At 37.8% G+C, this 21,463-nt stretch overlaps 1 protein-coding gene across 3 annotated transcripts in view; it reads left to right on the top strand.

Annotated features, from left to right (window-relative positions):
• Positions 1–21,463, top strand: part of Lztr1 (Leucine zipper like transcription regulator 1) — a 510,326-nt gene that overhangs the window by 367,339 nt on the left and 121,524 nt on the right. For all 3 annotated transcript variants that reach the window (XR_016548176.1, XM_090391043.1, XM_090391044.1), the window contains one exon: positions 9,786–9,945. Coding sequence is in view for 2 of the 3 variants with exons in the window: in XM_090391043.1 (XP_090247169.1) it covers positions 9,786–9,945 (160 nt within the window). In the remaining variant the exon portion in view is untranslated. The remainder of the gene's footprint in view (positions 1–9,785; positions 9,946–21,463) is intronic.

Here is a 21,463-nt window from a genome sequence, read left to right on the forward strand (position 1 = left end):
TGGTTTACTATATAATTATTTTTCTTTATCTTATGAATTTATTATGTAGAGTTGAGCAGGAAAAATTGTGATTTTAAGTACCTTGGCTTTAGAAGAAAAAGAAATTGGCCTGATTTTCCAGTTTTCTAAGGTTTCAATACTTTTCTGTATAAGTTCTTGAACTGGTAGTATTGGACAAATGGAAAAGAAAATTTTGAGTTGGTGAGAGACCCTGTCTTAGGGATTACTCCAAAAGAAATGCCTCTAAGATCTTATTTAAAAAAAAAAACACTTTTCATTTTGTCTTGACAGTGTTGGCAGCTAGTCTACTGACTGATGAATTTTTCCAAAATGCCAAAAAAGATTAATAATGAATCATTATCCCTCAAGGTGCCTATTATATCATCTGATGGTCAGATGTCATAACGGGCACTAGATATAATAAGATCTGACAGATGAGATGATATAATAGGCACTAGATGTAATAATATTATGTCATGTTCCAAAGACTGCTTTGGAATGTGAAGTCCAGAAAAGAAATCTTTTCTGGCCCCTTCCTGACATATCCTCATCACCATGAAAACCTGGTGATCAAATCTGTGCAAAATAATCCATATGAGGCCTTATCACAGTCTTATACAACGGAATCATAACCTCTTTATTTCTGTATGTCAGGATCCTTTGGATCATTGCTATTATGTAGTGTGATGACTTCACAACCCATGCAGTGTGACCCCTGAATTTCATGTCCTTGTCCACCATCATATCCAAATCTCTCATCTCCTCCACCTCCTTTAAAGTTTCCCCATCAAGTGCATCTGATTGTTGCTTACCAAATTTCAAACCTTACACTATGCAACATTCAACCGATAGTTCCACTTACCTGCCCATTCATACAGTCTATTCAAGTTTTCCTGTAAAGCCATAACATCTGCTTGACTCTGCATTGCTCTCTCCAATTTTGCATCATCTGCAAACAGCTGCATATCACTGGTTAAACGCATCCCAATATTATTAACATACAAATTGAACAACAATGATCCCAAAACTGACCCTTGCAGTACACCACTAGTGATTCCCCCCCCCCCCTACTTCAGGACACTGCACACCTATATAGAACTTTCTGATAACTATCTGACAGCGAGTCACCGATCCAACTCACTAGTCTGTTATCCAATCTCATTTCTTTCAGTTTATTTAATAGCTTGTTGTGTGGCAGTCTGTTAAAAGCTTCTTTAAAATTTAAGTATACTACTGTATATGCATCTCCCTTGTCCAAGACATTTTGTCACCTTGTTATAGTAGTAAATAAGTTAAGCAAAACATGATCTCCCTTGAACAAATCCATGCTCACAACCAGAGAGAATACTGATGTTATCAGCTCATTTCTCTATCCTAGTTCTCACTAATCTCTCTAGTACTTTAATCACAACTCCAGATATACAGATTGGCCTATAATTTGTAGCCACAGCCTTATCACCACCTTGATGAAGTGGAAAAATTTTATCTTCTTTCCACCCCCCCCCATGAAACCTGTGCTGCTGTAAGACTTATTAAACAGGCATGCCAATGCTACTGCCAATTCCGTGGAACATTGCCTTAAGATAGGTGGTGACATGTTATCAAATCCTATCGCCTTATTGACATCAAGCTTATTTCATCATATACCTCCTATTTGCTCACAATTAAGCCATCCTCTCCTATGTCCTTTACACTTGAATTTTTCATGATTTTACCCTGATGAGGATGAATATTATAGATATGTACCTGATGAGGATGAAATACCAATGTAGATTGTTCGCTGAATACCTTAACAATGTGTTCTGCAGCAGTTACCATTCTACCATTTTCATCCATTAACATCATCTAACCATAATCATTTTCCCTTCTACTTGATGCATATCTAAAAAAAACTCTAGGCTTTTTTCTTCGCCTGATTTGCTAATTTCTGCTCATACTGTGGTTTTGCCGTTCTTACCAACTGAATCATCTTACTAGTCTGCTCTTTATACTCCTTATTCAATTAATTTCTACCATTATTCATCTTGTTCTTCCTCCACAGTATCCTCTTCTTCCAAATTTCATCCTTAATCCCTTTATACATCCATTTTATACCTACTTTATTCACTCTTTTAACCTTCAGAATACATTTGCACATTTATGTTGTTAAATATTTTTTGGTCATTTCCCACACAGCATTTATCTCCCTCCCATTTTACACATCATTCCATGCTATAGCTCTGCCTTGTCTCCTTAGTGTTTCATAATCACCAGCCTTATAATTCCACATACTTCCTTTCCTCATAGTTCATATGGCTAATTGAAATTAGCCATATGAATTTCCTTTATCTTATGATTTTTTGGAGCCTATGTCTTCACCATTCACACAGATTTGGGTGTGAGGCTTGCCGTTATTTGCAGAATTTGGCAAACTGGCTGTTGACGAATGCAACTGAAGGGCTGTCTGCTAAGTGCTGCTGTATTCTTATTTTAAAATTAATTTCTTCCACTTGTTTTTGCCTTTCTAGTTTTATTTCTAAGTTGGTGTTTCTGATTATGATGACGTACCATTGCATTCATTTACTGTAAACCAGCCTCTCTCTCTCTCTCTCTCCCACGCACACTTTATGGTCTTGTAAATTTTTCCTTTTGAGGAGAGCACATTCCTTACCCCTATTCAATCATGTTCTGCTTTACTGTCTCTTTGAAATTTGACCATGTATTCCAGTCTCATATAACATTATTCCAATTTGAACAAAGGTTCTGGAATTTGGTTGAAAAAATTGATTGAAGTAGGAGATTATGATCTGACATTAATGTCAAGATGTTTGATTTGAAAGACTCTGTCTGTAAGAAAAAATTCGATCAAGTTGAAAACCAATACCTTGATCAGGGGCACGGCAACCATATGTGCAGTGTGTGCGATGCACACAGGTGCCAGGATAGTAAAGGCACCAAAGAGGAGGAAATACTTTTAAAAAAAGTTTTTTTAAAGTGATATTTTTATTGGAAGGGGGGGGGGGGATAGGGACGCCAACTAAAGTTTTGCATACAGGTGCCGGACACTACTGGCATGCTACTGAGTATAGGGGAAGCAACTAAAGTTTTGCACACAGGCGCCAGACACTACTGGCACGCCCCTAACCTTGATTCATGTTAGTGTAATCCTGGAGATTAGGATTGTGAATCCTCCATATGTCTGAGCATTGTCAAGACATATACTATTAATTGTGAATATCCTACCTTTCCACTTTTAGGTTCACCTCCTAATTTGTCTGATGTGAGATTTTTAATCCAGTTCCAATCTTAGACTTCTATGATGTAGTGTGTACCATACACTGCAATTCCTGGAAAAATTGTCACGTGTTCTGTTTGATGGAATATATGCATTTAAGGAACCTTATTACACATCCATGGTATTTCCTGGCTCTTTTCAAGATTGATTCACACTTCTGCACTTATGGCTATTATTAAACTCAGGATGTTTGATGGAGTTATATGTTTATGAACCATCTTTTGTACATATCTATAATATTTATAGTCGTTTTTATTTTGGTTGGTCTAGCAACTATATCAGTAGGGGTGGACATAGCTTATACTGTAATTTAAATTTAGAAGAGCTTATAAATAGTTCTATTGTGCGATATTCCCGTAGAGAGTTTGCAGTTACTGATGTGACAGCGTCTGATGTCAGAATTGTAATAGATGAACTGGAGGTACTCAACATATTAAAACATGTTAATGTGAATACAGCAGTGAAACTGAACGGTATGCAAGTTCATGATACAAGAATGTGCAAGAGAACTAGTATTGCCTCTGACAAAGTTGTTCAATCTAAGTCTCAGCTTTGCCAAGTTTCCAAGAGGGTAAGATAGTTGCATTACATAAAAATGGCTGCAAGATAGAAGTAACAAATTACAGACCAATTAGTATCTCTGGAGTGGTTGTTAAAGTTAGGAATAGTAGATAGGAATATGATGTTTTATAGGGACAGCACGACTTTGTAAAAGATAGGTCCTGCATTAGTAATTAATATTTTATAATTAGGTGACAGCTGAATTTGATAAAGGAAATGACTACTCCATGATACTTGGATTTTACAAAGGCATTTGACAGAATACTGCGTGAAAAACTATTACATAAGTTGGAACAAACAGGAATGATATGAAGATGGTAGCATGAATAGAGGAGGGTGGCTGACAGAGGGAAAAGAGCATGGTGTGTAGTGAAGTGGAATCAAGGCAAACGAGGGTGACTAATGGAGTGCCCCAAGTTTCTGTACTAGGGCCACTACTACCACTATAATAAATGTGTATATTATATTAATGATATAGCCAAAGGTTTATGTGGGGATATTTGGTTATTTGCTAACAATAATAGTTGATAAAGGTGGTGTAGATATCCTGAAGGATGATTTAAATAAATTGGCTGTGTAGGCAAAGGGTAGTGGTTATCAATTTAATGTTAAAAGATGTAAGGTGTTACATATGTTGTATCATCAATGGTACCAGACTACAGGAAATTGACAAAACTTGGGATCTGGGGAAGATTGTGGATAGAGGTTTGAAGTTCAGATGACATTTTGTAAAACAGCTGAAAGGATTACTTGTATATTGAATACACTTTACAAGTAAAGATAGGGATGTTATTATCCCTCTTTGTAAGGCTATGATTCTGCTATATCTTGACTACTGTGTGAATACTGTGCACAGATTTGTTCACCTAGGTTTCTTGGAGATCAAGAGGTGGTAGAAAGAATTCAGAGACCACTGACCAAGCTGGTGACAGGTCTGTGGAACGATCATTATGAGGATAAATTGAAGGTGTGTGGGTTGCAGAGTTCAGTTGACACATGAATGAGAAGGGATGTGATAAAAACCTATACGTCACTAAAGGAATTCTATAAGATTGACATGAAAGAAACTTTTCATTATATGAGTAGTAGGAAGAGAACAACGGTTCTCCCCTGTAATTGTATAAGAGTGGCAAGTTCATGCAGACTAGATCTTTGCTTGGAGAGTGGAGAATGAGTGGAATGCATTCCCAGAACTGAGTGCATCACCGGTAAATAAGTTTAAGGAGATATATGATTGGTATTATGTGAATAATGGTTGGTGTGGGTCTCCCTCAGTGAGTCAGTTGACTCCATAGAGATACCTGTATAATAATAATAATAATTATGATACATTAAATATGAAAAATAGAGTTTAGAACATTACAATAATGTTATGAGAATGTATTCTGCGCTCGATGAAGCCTAGAATTTGATAGTTGATGCATTATTTTGATTAATCAGAGGAAAATATTCAACACCAATATTATATCTAAATTTTCAGTATATTTGTTATCATTATAACTGATGATGACAGCATTATATTTACTATTATTTATTTATTTATATTTACTATTAACAGTAGAAGAGAAGGAATGAGAGAGAGTTGTATGAATGATAGAAGAGGCGAGAATAGGATAAGTGGAAGAGAGGGAATGAGTGTCATATATAGGAGTGATAGAAGAGGAAAGAATTGAAACAACAGGAGAGAAGGAATGCAAGGGAGCACAGGGACTAGAGATAGAGTGATGTCAGGAAGGCAGGTAAGTAGGGGAGCACAGAGAGAGAGAAACTGTTACAAGAGAGAGAGAGAGAGAGAGAGGGATGCATGTGAGCAATCGAGGAATATGGTGGTAAGAGGTGTAATGTATGGGGACTCAATGATCTGTGGTGTTCAAGATAGGATGCGTGAGGAGTGTTTGCCAGGAGGAACGATAGAAAGTGTGGCTATGGCAATTAAGAGAGGAAGGGTGGATGAGATGATTGTGATGTGGGAACAAATGACTTGAGTGGTGGTGTAAACAGGGCAGTGAGAGATACGAGATTCTTGCTTGAGACTGTACGAAAGAAGACACAGAGAGGAAAGATAATGTGTGTGTTGCCTAGGTATGATAATGTCGAGCTGAGCAGAAGAGCGGTGATACTGAATGGCATAATATCAAGAATGTGTCAGAAGAGAGGATTCAAATGTGTGGATGCTTGGAGTGCGTTTGAGAGCAGAGAGGAATTGTATGCGAGAGACCACCTGCATTTGAATGAGGAAGGATGTAGGCATCTGGAGAGATTGCTGTTCTGAACGAGTCAGTGTCTCCCAGTGTGGATGGAGACGGGTGGCCTCTTGTGGGAATGGGTACTTGGGAGAAGGAGAACGACATCAGGCAACGCTGAGCCCAGTGGAGTCTAGAGGAGATAATGCTGAGTATAGAAACAATGGCATTTTTATGCTTTATACCAATGCCAGGAGTATTCGGAATAAGGGAGAGGAATTGGTAGCACTGATAGCATTACCCTGGCCAAAGATTATTGGGATCACAGAGACGTGGTTGACAGAAGAGGATATAATAACAGTAATAGAAGTTGCTGCAGCAGGATAGAACAGAAGTTTTTCAGCAGGATAGGAAGGGAAAGCGTGATGGTGGAGTACTGCTTATGATAAGTGACGACCTATGTACTCTAAGAGTGGAGGCTTTGGAAGGCTGTGACACTAATGATTTTGAAAGCATATGGTGTAAGGTGGAGGTGGGTAAGACAGGATATTTAGTGGGATGTTGCTACACACCAAGGAGCAAAGAGGGGTGGGGACCAGGAGATGTTGAGAAAGTTGAGCGTGGCAAGTGCAAGAAGAACAATTGTTATGGGAGATTTTAACTGCAGCAGTATAGATTGGGGCAAGGAAGATGCATGTAGCAATAAGGGAATGGAATTTCTAGAATTCTTGAGGGACAAATGTCTTAGGCAACATGTAACAGAGGGAACAAGAGGTTCAAGAGTTTTGGATTTGGTTATAGCATCAGAAGAGCTGATAATAACTGAGATGACATCTCTCCCACCAGTTGGAGAGCGAGTGACCATATGGTTTTGACTTGGAAAATGAATAGACATGCAGGAGTATCAAAGAGACGGGAACGTATGTCGAATTATAAAGTAGGTGATTATAATAGTCTTAGACGTCAACTTGGGGAAGTTTCGTGGAGGGAGGAATTGGAAGGCCGGGATATCATTAGTGCTTAGGAAATTGTGAAGGAATATTTGTTAGCAGCATGGTAAGCTGTATTCCATGAGTGAAGAAGAGGACACAATTTGGAGTAAAGTGGAAGACAAACAATATTAAACAGGAGCTACATGCAAAAAAGAGGCCTATGGAAGAGATATAAGGAGACAGGTGAAGAGAAGATGCATGAAAAATATAAGACACAGCCAAGAAGAGTGACTAGTATGATAAGGAAGGCGAAACTGGAATATGAGAAAAGATTGGCCCTTAGATCCAAGGAAAATCCTACGGAATTTTTTAGCTATATGGCCAGTAGGAGGAGAAATGACTGTGGAAGAATGACATTGTGGGATAAAAATGGGAATAGAGTGACTGATGCAGAGGACATAGTGGAATTGTTCAATGAACCCTTTATTGGAGTATTTCATCTTGGAGGAGTCAATTTGAATACTAGAGGGATAGAGCAGGTTCGAGGTTTAGAGGTGCAGGTGGAGAGTGTGTTCCACATACTGAGTACTCTGGATGTTAGCAAAGCTATGGGACTGGATGGTATTTCACCACGAGTTTTGAGAGAATGTGCTAAGGAACTGACAGTGCTCTTGACCTGGCTTTTCAATGAAAGTCTGGCTGCGGAAAAGGTGCCCATGGAATGGAAGGAAGGTAAGATAGTGCCATTGCATAAGGGCGGTAGCAGACTGGAAGTGTCTAATTATAGGCCAGTTTATGTGTCATCAGTAGTTAGTAAGATCTTGGAGAAAGTAGTGAGGGGCTATATACAGCATTGGGCAGATCAGGTTAATTTTATCAGTGAGAGTCAACATGGATTTGTGAAGGGGTGCTCTTGTTTTAGCAATATGCTAGCCTTTTATGATATAGTTACAAGAACATTAGATAAGGAAAAAGCATATACTGCCATTTTCCTAGACTTAGCAAAGGCATTTGACAGGGTGCCACATGATAAGCCGATATTCAAGTTGCACTACATGGGTCTGGATGTCAGATTGGTCAACTGGATTCAGGATTGGCTGTCTATAGGTATCAGAGAGTTGTGTATGGTGGAGTAATATCAAAGAGGCAGAAGGTTACAAGTGGAGTTCTACAGGGCTGGGACTAATATTGTTTAACCTTTATATCAATGACATTGTCCGTGGATTGCAAGGAGGATATTCGGTTGTTTGCGGATGATGTGAACCTGGGAAGGATTATTAGTAATAATGCAGATGTGGTAGCCCTGCAAGAGGATTTGAATAAGCTAGATTTGAATGAATGGGGGTGTCAGTTTAATGCAGCAAAATGTAAGGGCTTGAGGTTTGGGACACATCAATGGGACGCTGCATACTCTGTGGGAGGAGTTAAACTGGAAGAAGTAGGAGAGAAAACATATCTGGGTTTGATGATTGATAGAAACCTGAAATTTAGGGGACATGTTGCAGAAGTAGTGAAGGTAACACAGAGGATTGATGCAATAATGAGAAGGACACCGACCTGCAGTGATAAAATGGTTATCATTCCATTGTATAAGACTCTGATCAGACCACACTTAAACTATTGTTCTCAGATCTTGTCCTCAGGATTTGAAGGGGATAAATTAACTGTGGAAAGGGTACAAAGGCGGATAACAAAGATGGTGTCGGGACTGTACAATGTTAGTTATGAGGATCGGCTGAGGGAGCATGGACTGCAGAGTTTGGCAGATAGAAGACGGAGGGGGTGATATGATTGAGACTTTTAAACTGTTGAGAGGTGGTTACAAGGTTGACACTGGGGAGTTGACCCATGGAATGTATTGCCTGATGGAGTGGTGAGAGTGAGAACAGTCAATGCATTTATGGAGTGGTATGATAGACTTTGTTTCCTAGGAGGGACCTCCCTCGATGAGTCTTGATGGACTTGTGTTTCTTAGAAAGGACCTCCCACGATGAGTCTTTTGACTCCATGGAATTATTATTAATAATATTATTATTATTATTGCTGTGGAGTGAAAAGACTCATCACTGGAGACTAACCATTATCACTAACCGTTATTTACACAATACTTCTCATGGAACTCATTCACTGTTTGGACACTTACAACCACCTCTGGCAATCCATTCCAGTCATTCACGACCATAAAATCTAATCCTTACACCCTTACTATCCATAAGGGATGATCCTTGTTCTCTCCCTACTCATTATGTATTGAAAAAAAAAAAAATGTGTCATAGAATCCCTTTAGTAAGTTTCTATCATGTCCACCTATTACCTAAACTCTGTAACCCACACATATTCGATCTATCCTCATAGGGTGCATTCCACGGACCTCTCACTAGCTTGGTCACTCCAAGGTTAGTGTGGGTCTCTAGCGATGAGTCTTTTGACTCCACAAGAATATAATAAATATAATACGTCTCTGAATTTTATTCTAAAGCTCTCTGTTTTTTTGCAAAAATACCAATCCCATCTTACAGTAAATATCGTTGCATCACCTTGCTTGAGAAGAAAAGATTACTAAAAATTCTTAGTTAACCCTTGCAGCTATTGTGAGAAAGTTTATTCCATAAAACTAGTCAGTTGGGGAAGAGAAGTAAATTTTTCTTCCAGATTCACTGTAATTCAAGTTGACTGCTTTATAATTACACAACTTGTTTAAAAGTGACAAGTAGGGTATAGCTTTTGCCTTAGTAACTTAACATGAATTCTACTTAGTCTGATCACAATTATAATTTGATGAGTTTGCCAGATGAGACTTAATCTCTATACATGCATATTGTTTACTTTTAATAGGAATTTTGCTTAAAATTTATAGTGAAAGAAAGCAACTACAATAAAATTGTAATGAGTAAGGAATTTGAAACTATTGCTCAGCCTTTAATGGTAGAAATTATCAGAAGAAGACAGATGCCTGCAGTTAGACCTTTAATGGAACCGCAGTTTGAATCTGCTGGTAAGCAGTTTGTAAATTTTTATATATGATTATGATTATCATTATTATTATCACATCAGCCTCCATGGAGTCATCAGAACTCGTCATGGGAACTCAACCAAAAACATATTTATTATATTGAATGTTAAAATCCTTAATCCTTAGCATTCACAGTGCAATTCTGATAATATGTCCCACTCACCCACAATTCTCTATATAAAAAACTTACTCTTCATGCTCTTCTTCATGACACTTCATGTTCTTTCCCTTTCACCTTCTATTAATCGATTAAAACCCCCTCACTAACGAAAATGTCTGTTATCATCTATTTTCCACCTATCCAGTAATTTACATTCCTTTACCTCTAACTAACATTCCAGAGTCCTAGTATTGTATTGGTCATAAGTGGAACAATCACCAAAGATGTAATTGGAACAATTCAGTCACACCAAATATCAGTGTGGTGTGATGTAGAAATACTGGACCTTTCCTGGTGTTTCCACATCACAGTGAAAACTGGGTTTCCAAATCTAGGCACAGAGTCCAAGTGTGGTCTGACAGTGCTTTATACAGTAGCATAACCACCTCCTTATCCTTATTTGTCAGTAAGCTCTCTAAAGTTGAGTCCACTCTTAACCATTACACCCCCCCCCCTCCCTCTCAGATCTCAATTCCTGAAGCACAGCTCCACTAACACAATACACACCTTATATCTGTACATTTCAGAGTGCAACAACACCTTGCACGTATTATTATTAAAATAACCCCACTGATTTCTCTAAACTAAAGGTTACTTTTTTTTTTTTTTTTTTTTTAAGACAATGCCCTATCATATACAATTTGCTGGTATCATTCAGAAAGCCAGTCTCCAGTCCATCTAAATAATCCATTTTCCATTCTCATCCCTCTGCAGCTTGCTCATCAATCTATCAAATGATTTTCAAAGTCCAAGAATATCACTATATATGAATCTTGCTTATCCAACACTTTTGTCATCTTATCTAAAATGCAAGTTGATTGTTAAAACAAGACCTGTCCTTCACAAACCCATGCTGACTATCATAAAGAATCCTATGTCCATCAACCCATTCCTGTATTCCAGGGGTGGCAACCGGTGGCCTGCAGCCCACATATAGCCCAAACGTGCATTTTTGGTGGCCCATAAAAGGTTGACCATACTTACATGGCATGTGGCCCATATGTTGAATTATTTAAATAATGCATTTAATAATTTTATGCCTGTGCAACTTGGAAATACAAATAAAAGGAAACTTTTGTTGGTATTATTGAAGATTTACAAACGGAAGTTTCAACAAGATTTGTTGATTTTCATAAAAATAGCATTGAAATGCGATTATTTTTGAACACTTTTAATGTCGACATTGATGACGTATCAAACCAACTACAGGTGGAAGTTTTAGAATTACAGCACAATGAAACATTAAAGAACGCATTTTCGTTAGAAAATATCCAAAAATTTTATCGATGCTTATCAAAAAAAATTGAAGTATTAATCAGTTTCGCAAAGAAGATGATAGTTGCATTTGGAAGCACATACATTTGTGAATAAATATTTTCTGCCATGAGTTTTAGAAAAAATAAATTTTCTTCTCAATCTAACTGATGAACTTTGCATGCTTCAATTGTAATTTGCACCTCAGGGTTGTAAAGTGGATATAGATAATTTGGCTAAAGGAAAACAATCACAAAAGTCGCATTAAGCAGGGAGACACCCGTATTGTGATGGATAAACTATATTACTTTGTTTTTATGTAATAATAATGCCAAAAATACACTCCGACAATTAAAAAGGAAAAGAAATAAACCTTGGATGAATAATAAACCTTGTTTCATCAACGTCAATTGATGGAACAAGGTTTATTTGTTTCATCAACGTCATATCGTTTTCATGCTTGTTTCATATCTCATACTTTAAATATTTCTGTGTTTTTTAAAATTTCTATAATAAAAATTGAAAACTTAAGTATTTTTTCACTCACTATTTTCTCTTAATTAAACGCTTGCGGCCTGATTATTAAAAAATAAAAGTTGAATGTGGCCCGCGAGTCTGAAAAGGTTGCCGATCCCTGCTATATTCTATTCCTAACCAATCTCTCCAATGACTTGACTAACTGCAAATATATAGATGTTTCTATAATTGGAAACTTCTGTCATAGAACCATGCTTGTCGAGTGGTACCATTTTGTCTTCTTTCCACTCCTTAAGATTTAATAACAGAATCATATACACTGCAAGACTTTCATTTAAATAATCAGGTCAAGGACATAGCTAACTCTTTTGCATGTTCCTTAAAATATGTGGTGATATGTCATCCATTCTCACAGCCTTATTAACATCTAACTGAATCAACATGTGATACACCTCTGTTTCTTTCACCTTTAATTCTTTTAATATTTGGATCCCTCTACATGTTGCACAGCATTATTTATACCAGTATGATATACACTGATGAAGTGCTCATAAAATAACTGTACTGCACTTTCCCTTACAATGGATTTACCACTATAACTATATACCATTGTCATCCGTCCATAATTACACAATCCTGCAAAGTTCGAGTCATGAAAAGTTGTCTGGAGACGATTAACTGTTTCTGATTTATTTTTGACCGCTGATTTCAAATATCTCTTACATTTTTCTCTATCACGTAAAGATTTTTCACAAAATGGATCTCAATATTACAGTAAAATAGCTTTAAAACGCATTATATTAAGTAAAATAACTGTATTCAAAATTTTCTGTAAACATTTTTGGAATGAAAGTATTGGAAAAAAAAATTTTAATTCAAGTAATTAAAGATTAATCTTTAGTACATACTTTATATTTTGTTGTGGTGTCTTTTTCCTTCAAAGCTTCTTTTTGAACTTTTTCTGTGAAATTCTTTTCCCGAGTCATCTCTGTTGAACATCCAGCAGTAGTCCACCATCGTGTTGACATTCCACCTCCCCTGAAACCTTCTTTACATCACCTTGATGTCTTGGTGGAATCGCTCTCCTTGCTCTTCGTTGACAGTTCCCAGATTCTCAGGAAAGTAGTCTAAATGAGAGTTGAGAAAGTGCACTTTTAAGCTCATGGAGCATCCCAAATCCTTGAATTTCTGTAGCATGTCTTCCACAATCATTTTATAGTTGGGGGTCCTTGTGATTTCCTAAAAATTTGGTCACCACCTCTTTCAAAGCTTTCCACACTCCTTTTTCAACAGTTGCCATTTTTTCTTCAAATAGGTTATCTTTCATAAGTTTAATGATGTCCGGATCGATAAAAATACCTTCTTTCAATTTTGCTGTAGATAATCCTGGAAATTTTGCACAGATGTATTTAAAACACTCTCCTTCTTTCAACAAAGCCTTGACAAATTGCTCCACCTTCTGAGTTCTTCTACACAAATGGAACACACTATATGCAGCACCCATGGCTTATCTAAGTCACCAAGTTTCATCCCAAAATACGCATAGTTCACTTTTTTCAAGAAATCTGTAATGTTTCTTTGTTGTTTTTTAACAACTAACTCCCCACATATGTAGCAGAAAATGTTTAGTGAATTTTTGCAACCTCTTGAAGCTATTACAAACACCACTTGAAACACAGTTAAATGAATTTTAATGAATGACATCAACACTATTACACGACATTATGTAAAAACATTAAAAAACCGCAAACACATTAAATTAAATCTTAACACTAACTTTTCGAAAATATGCCAACTTTCAGAAATATGAAAACCCTAGTAGTCAATGACTAAAGTTCAACTAAAGCATCACACAAGAAAATGTGTCTCTGACAATAGGAAAGGCATCCGTTATCTCGCTGAATCAGATTCAAAGTAACCACCTGCACTTTTATCTGCATTCCTCCCTCCCTCCTTCCCATCTTAAGAATGGGAAGTTTCCTGGAAATTTTCTTTATTTGCCATAAAAAGGCACTTCAGAAAAAGCACTTATACAACTAATTAGCTGTAAATAAAGGAGAATGAAAATAAATACCAATGCGCTATATTTAAATCTAAATACTATTAATAAAAATGAGAAATTGGGTAAAATTGGTGGGTAATGGAATTTTTTTACTATTTTTTCTGTGCAGGCCTGTGTTATTTTTCCTCTTGTTATTATTGGCCTCACTGGCTAATCTTCTATGACAAAAAGGAAAAAATGTGCTTTGAAATGTTGAAACTTACAAAATAATCTTTGGCAGAGTTTGACTATGCACTCCTCCTCTAACATTGATTCCATTGGTTATGAATTTTTGTATATGTTAATAATATGCCAAAAATTTATGATCATGCTTAACAGTAGTCTTCAAACACCTGTGGAACCCTTGGCCCTCTATATTATTTCTGTGCAACCCTATTCAGTTCAGTCTATTTTGTGTATTTTTAAGTATAAAAATGAATTTGAAATTTTAGAATTGTAATACTTTATTTTTTTAAAAATAATAACAATATCAAAAAAAAAGAAAAAAAGAATTATGATAAACTCAAAAGGATCACACTCAAATTAGGTACATGAAACTCCCCCAAATTTGGGGAACACTCATCCTCAGATCTTCAGCCAAATGACAAAAATCACTCAATTGAGCTCACTAGGGGGCATCATTTAGAACTCTAGGCCTGACTGTAGTTGCCTTTCTTCAGTTCATTTGCCCAGTGTTAGTGCCTGCGTGTACATATTATTTTGTGATCAGTGATGATAGCAATGTAACATTGCAGAATATAAGAAAGTATTAATTAAAAATTATAATTAATATTTAGTATATATTGTTATCTCCTGAAAAATAATAGTTATTATAATTATCAAAAAGGAACACATGCAAAGGTAGGTACACATTTAAATTGTTTACAGTCATTGACAATTCACCATGGCTTATCATTCACAAGAATATGTTCCAGGGAGAGGTGGTTTGTATATTATTATTATTATTATTTGACACCTCCAGGAAGTCTAAAGACTCGTCGAGGGAGGACACTTGCTCTACAACTCTGTCTCCATCTCAATCCACCAGCTGACCTCAACTCCACCAAAGCCATCTACCGCCGACCACCACAACTAGTTTTTTCCACAGACAATCACAAACATCCATGCCCACGGCAGGATTCGAACCTGCAGCCTTTTGGCTGGAGAACGGATACGCTAATCACTCGGCCAACCAGGCCAGCATATATATCTCTAAAAATCTTATTGCAGTGTTTTTAATTAAGAATTTTGAATTTTTTCCATGATATGTCTGTGTTCTCACTTTGGTAGTGCTTGGTAATTCTTCCATTTTGCAGTCAAAGCAGCTTTTCTTTGTGTCACATAATGCCAAAAAAAAAAAAAAATCAAATTATAGCTTATCAGTCTCTTTTAGAAGAAAGTGTTATTATTATTACGAGAGACTTCCAGGGAGTCAGAGACTCATCAAGGGAGGCCACATACGATTGTGGTCTGAAAAGTTCTCGACATGACAATGAAAAAATGAATTTATAATTTCAAAATTATTTTTATTTTTCAATATAATCTCCCTTAAGACTAATACATTTATTCCAGCTATGCTCCACTGCCATTATCCCATCCCTGCAGTGGTTCTCAGTAAGATCTGCACAATACCCCCTCTACAGCTGCAATCACCTCTTGATTCGAAGAAAAATGCTGACCAGTGAGGAAGAGTTTTAGTTTTGAGAAGTGATAGAAGTCAGAGGGAGCCAAATCTGGGGAATAGGGTGGATGTTCCAACAATTCATAGTGCAGATCCCTTAATTTTCCCATTGCCAAAACACCATTGTGGGCAGGTGCACTGTCCTGATGAGAGATGATTTTTTTCTTCTGCAAACCTGGTCTTTTCTCACAAATTTTTTCGTCTAGTCTGGTTAAAAGATCAGAATAATATTCCCTGGTTATTGTTTTACCCTTTTTCAAGATAATTAATAAACAATATGCCCAAAACACCGATGCCATGAGCTTTCCTGCTGATGGAACCGACTCTGTCTTCTTTGGCGCTGAACAACTGGCTTCTGTCCACTGTTTGCACTGATGATTCTCGTAGACAGGCTTATACGTTGGTTATGCATTATTAAAACACTTAAGGAATAGAACAACGTAGTTAAGAATATAAATTAAATTAAACTTTAATAAATATTTTCCGATATTTCGGCAATGTCACATTGCCATTTTCTAAAGGAACTTACAAAAAAGTTACGTGCACGTAGGCATTACAACACAGAAACTGGGAATGAAAAGATGAAGCTTTTGTTCTAACAGTCCTGATGGTGCCCTCTAGCGGGCTAAGTAGGTGTTCTTGGCCGTTGGGCTGAAGGTCTGCAGATGTAAGCCTCCCAAATTTGGGGCAGTCGCATACACCCAAATTTGTTGAGGTTTGGAGAATTTCTCATGGCTGAGGCTGATTCCATAAAGAGTCTTTCAAATTTGTATTTGCTACGGTGTATCACTGTAGCTTTCTTCCACCGTATTCTGTGGCGTGTATCCAGAGCATGGTCCGTAAGCCCAGAATGACTGTATTTGTGAAAACAGATGTAGTCCTTGTGTTCCGAAATTCTGATATTCGCTGTCCTGCCTGTTTGGCCAAAGTAAGACAGTTTACAACTGCAAGGGACCTGGTAAACACCAGGTAGGTCTAGGGGAAGTGGTTGGTCTTTAGTGGAGTGGATAAGGGATGCCAATTTTCTGTAAGGTTTGTAACAGGAGGTCAGGTCATGTTTTTTCAAGATTTTGGTAATCTTTTCCGAGGTGCCTCGGATGTAGGGAATGGTGATGGATTTAGAGTAATCCTTGTTGTGGGGGGAGAGAGGGGATCTGTGGTTTGTAGGTTCTAATATTTTTTGGATTTTTTTGGGGGGGGTAGCCATTGGCCGAGAAAGTGTTGAGGATGTGATTTAGTTCAGTGTTTAGGGCCAAGTCGTTTGAACAGATTAGTTTAGCCCTGTTGTATAGTGTTTTCACTACTCCATATTGTTGTGAGGGGGGGGGGGATTGTTGGTAAACATATCTGCCTGTATGGGTGGGTTTTCTGTAAACTGAGAAAACCAAGGATCCATTAGGCTGGCGGGTGACTAGTGTGTCTAGGAAAGGGAGGCTGTTGTTTTCTTCTTTTTCCAGAGTGAATTTGATTCTGGGGTGTTGGTTGTTTAAGTGTGTTAAGAAGAAGAGAAGTGTTTCAGAGCCATGTGGCCAAATAGCGAACACATCATCAACGTAGCGAAGCCATATGGTTGGTTTTTGTGGGGCAGAGGCTAAGGCTTTTTCTTCAAAGGTCTCCATAAAGAAATTGGCCAAGGGTGGGGAGAGTGGTGAACCGATGGCTGTCCCCTCTATTTGTTTGTAGAATTTTCCCTGCCAAACGAAATAGCCTGAGTTCATTGTGAACTGAAATAAGGCTGAGATGTCAGGAGAAAATTTAGCTTGGATTAGCTCTAAAGTTTCCTTGAGTGGGACATTTGTAAATAAAGAAGACACATCAAAGCTGACCATTATGTCAGTATGTTGGAGTGTAAGGTTTTCTATGCTGGCTTTGAAATAGGCTGAGTTTTTTATGTGTGATGGTGTGTTGCCAGTATAGTGTGTGAGCTCTTTGGCCAAATGTTTAGCTAATTTGTACGTGGGAGAATCAATGCCAGAATCAAAATAAAATACCTGGTGAGGATATTATGATCTGGATCATAATATCCTCACTAGGTATTTTATTGGGAGCAATGGCGAAGTTGTGTCCACGTGCCAGCGCGTTGAGTGCTTCAGGCTTTAGGGTGACTGAAGAAAGGTTGATTACCGTGTTGGTAGCAGGTTTTGGAAAGACGGTAGAGTTCTTTTTTAATTTTTCGAACTTTTTCATCTGTCGGCCTCGTATTTTTTTAAATTCTCAAAAAGGACTACACAGGTAAGCTGAATGCTCTTCTATTAGATCGGGCCACTTACCACCTTATCAATTACAATCCCACCAACTCTCAAATTAGAAAACTTCACAGGCTCCTTAAGAGAGTCACTTCTTGGCCTGTAGAAGTTACCAACAGATTAAAGCCGTTTAACTCTATACCCCCCCCCCCCCCCCCGTATTTACGGACTCCCAAAAATACACAAGGAAAATGTGCCATTACGTCCCATAGTGGATAGCATTGATTCTCCCACGTACAAATTAGCTAAACATTTGGCCAAAGAGCTCACACACCATACTGGCAACACACCATCACACATAAAAAAACTCAGCCCATTTCAAAGCCAGCATAGAAAACCTTACACTCCAACATACTGACATAATGGTCAGCTTTGATGTGTCCTCTTTATTTACAAATGTCCCACTCAAGGAAACTTTAGAGCTAATCCAAGCTAAATTTTCTCCTGACATCTCAGCCTTATTTCAGTTCACAATGAACTCAGGCTATTTCGTTTGGCATGGAAAATTCTACAAACAAATAGAGGGGACAGCCATGGGTTCACCACTCTCCCCACCCTTGGCCAATTTCTTTATGGAGACCTTTGAAGAAAAAGCCTTAGCCTCTGCCCCACAAAAACCAACCATATGGCTTCGCTACATTGATGATGTGTTCGCTATTTGGCCACATGGCTCTGAAACACTTCTCTCCTTCTTAACACACTTAAACAACCAACACCCCAGAATCAAATTCACTCTGGAAAAAGAAGAAAACAACAGCCTCCCTTTCCTAGACACACTAGTCACCCACCAGCCTAATGGATCCTTGGTTTTCTCAGTTTACAGAAAACCCACCCATACAGGCAGATACATTCACCAACAATCCCCCCCCCCTCACAACAATATGGAGTAGTGAAAACACTATACAACAGGGCTAAACTAATCTGTTCAAACGACTTGGCCCTAAACACTGAACTAAATCACATCCTCAACATTTTCTCGGCCAATGGCTACCCCCCCAAAAAAATCCGAGGCACCTCAGAAAAGATTACCAAAATCTTAAAAAAACATGACCTGACCTCCTGTTACAAACCTTACAGAAAATTGGCATCCCTTATCCGCTCCACTAAAGACCAACCACTTCCCCTAGACCTACTTGGTGTTTACCAGGTCCCTTGCAGTTGTAAACTGTCTTACTTTGGCCAAACAGGCAGGACAGCGAATATCAGAATTTCGGAACACAAGGACTACATCTGTTTTCACAAATACAGTCATTCTGGGCTTGCGGACCATGCTCTGGATACACGCCACAGAATACGGTGGAAGAAAGCTACAGTGATACACCGTAGCAAATACAAATTTGAAAGACTCTTTATGGAATCAGCCTCAGCCATGAGAAATTCTCCAAACCTCAACAAATTTGGGTGTATGCGACTGCCTCAAATTTGGGAGGCCTACATCTGCAGACCTTCAGCCCAACGGCCAAGAACACCTACTTAGCCCGCTAGAGGGCACCATCAGGACTGTTAGAACAAAAGCTTCATCTTTTCATTCCCAGTTTCTGTGTTGTAATGCCTACGTGCACGTAACTTTTTTGTAAGTTCCTTTAGAAAATGGCAATGTGACATTGCCGAAATATCGGAAAATATTTATTAAAGTTTAATTTAATTTATATTCTTAACTACGTTGTTCTATTCCTTAAGTGTTTTAATAATGTTTTCACTGATGTTTGGATTCTGGTGTGTAATGGTGAATCCAAGTCTCATCTATAGTAATAAATCGATATACAAAATAAGTTTTATTCTTGTTAAAATGCTCCAAGCACAGTTTAGAGATTTTCATGCAAAATCATTTTTGATCTGCTGTGAGCAAGCGCAGCACCCATCTTACACAAAGCTTTTTCATTTGCAATTCTTCATGCAAAATATATCCTACACGTCCTTTTGAAATGCCTATAGTCTCAGGAATTTCACACACTTTGACTCGGCAGTCATCCAATACCATATCATGCACTTGATCAATGATTTCTGGTGTTAGTGTTGTTACACTTTTTGGACGTTCTTCACATGGATCATCTTCAAGGCTGGTACGGCCATGTTTAAACTCGGCAGCCCATTTCCTAATTGTCAAAAAAAGAAGAAGAGTGCCCATAAACTTTTATGAACTTCGAATGAATTTCTTTTCGTGTTAAACTTTCTTTTACGTAGAATTTTATAACTGCACAATACTCAATTTTATTCATTTCAAGGGATACAGACAAAACTTTTTTTCAGACAGCTGTATAAAACAAACTACTTGATAGAATGACTTGCAATTTCACATGGATGCTTATTACAGATATACCAACTTAACAAAAAAAAGTCTTGCCTATAGTATTGCCATCTATGGTCGGGGCCGAGAACTTTTCAGACTAACCTTGTACTACACACACACCAGCTATCATATTTATTCTTGAAATTTATTCACACTGCTTGCAATCACAACATCCAATGGCAATCTATTCCAATTACACACCACCCTCTTAGAGAAAAATCTAGCCCTCACCCCCCCCTTCTTAGTGGCCTTCATTCTCAGCTTCCAAGGATGCCCTCCCATCCTTTCCCCACCCTCCATCCGAGTCTCAATCATATCACTCCTCTTTCTCCTGTTTGCTGGTGTCTGCAGTCTACAAATTCTCAATCTGTCTTCATAATCACTATTCCACAATCCTGATATCATTTTTAACTATATACTTGAAAGTCCTTTTCCAAAGTTCATGTGTTGAATGTTCCAAATCACAAGGTCAAATATTTCTGTGGTGATCTGCCATCTTTTGCAATATTCTTAGCAACCCTCCCCCCTGCTTCTCTGCTGTCAAAGGGTCAAAATCACCACCTTGGTTTGTCTTACAAGACCTGCACAGAACTGAGGCCTAGTTCTTTATCATCCTTGCTTTTCCCAAATATTCCACTTCCCCTGACCAGGTTTTAAAGTGTGGAGGACAGTAACTTTCACATACTAAGGCTGTGAAGCAGGGAAGTGGGTGTGTGCTAAGAATATTAAATCAATCAGTTGTTTATCATGGGCTACATTATATCCAAGCGACCACTACATGTGCACATTTGGACAACTGTTTCCAAGATACTGAAACCAACCTGCAGCTCTTACTCTCAAAACCCCTGATAAATTCAAAAAGCTCATGGACAAAGGCCATGAGCTTTGCGAATTTTGTGAACATTTTTGAGCTTTGTGAACACACACACACACACACTTTTATTTTATAGCTGGTGTTCTGTCATGTTCTGGTAGTTGCATGTTACTCATGAACTCTATTCAGCATGGGAGACAGATAGTTCTTTAACTGGAATTGTTTCTTGGAAACCTGTGTCTAATTCTTAAATTAATTAGCTTGGTGACTTAAGGAATCATCTACTATTAGTTCAAAAAAAAAAAAAAAAAGATCTGGAGTTAATGGACACTAGAGCACTGAAAAGAAATTGCTTGAAGTTACCATTTGCTAATGATCTTAGTTTGTAGGATAGGAGGTGGAGAAGGATAATGATATGGTGATAACAACACAAAGCCATGATGAGCCAATCATGCTGTATTACAACTATGCAATGTAATGTTTTTTGTAGTGAGGATTTGTGGGGTTGTTTTTCTGGGAACTCTTTAGGTCCCTGGA

The sequence above is a fragment of the Typopeltis vanoorti genome, chromosome 4, assembly GCF_054136105.1.
Source record: "Typopeltis vanoorti isolate ZY-2024b chromosome 4, IOZ_Tvanoo_1.0, whole genome shotgun sequence".
NCBI lineage: Eukaryota > Metazoa > Arthropoda > Arachnida > Uropygi > Thelyphonidae > Typopeltis > Typopeltis vanoorti.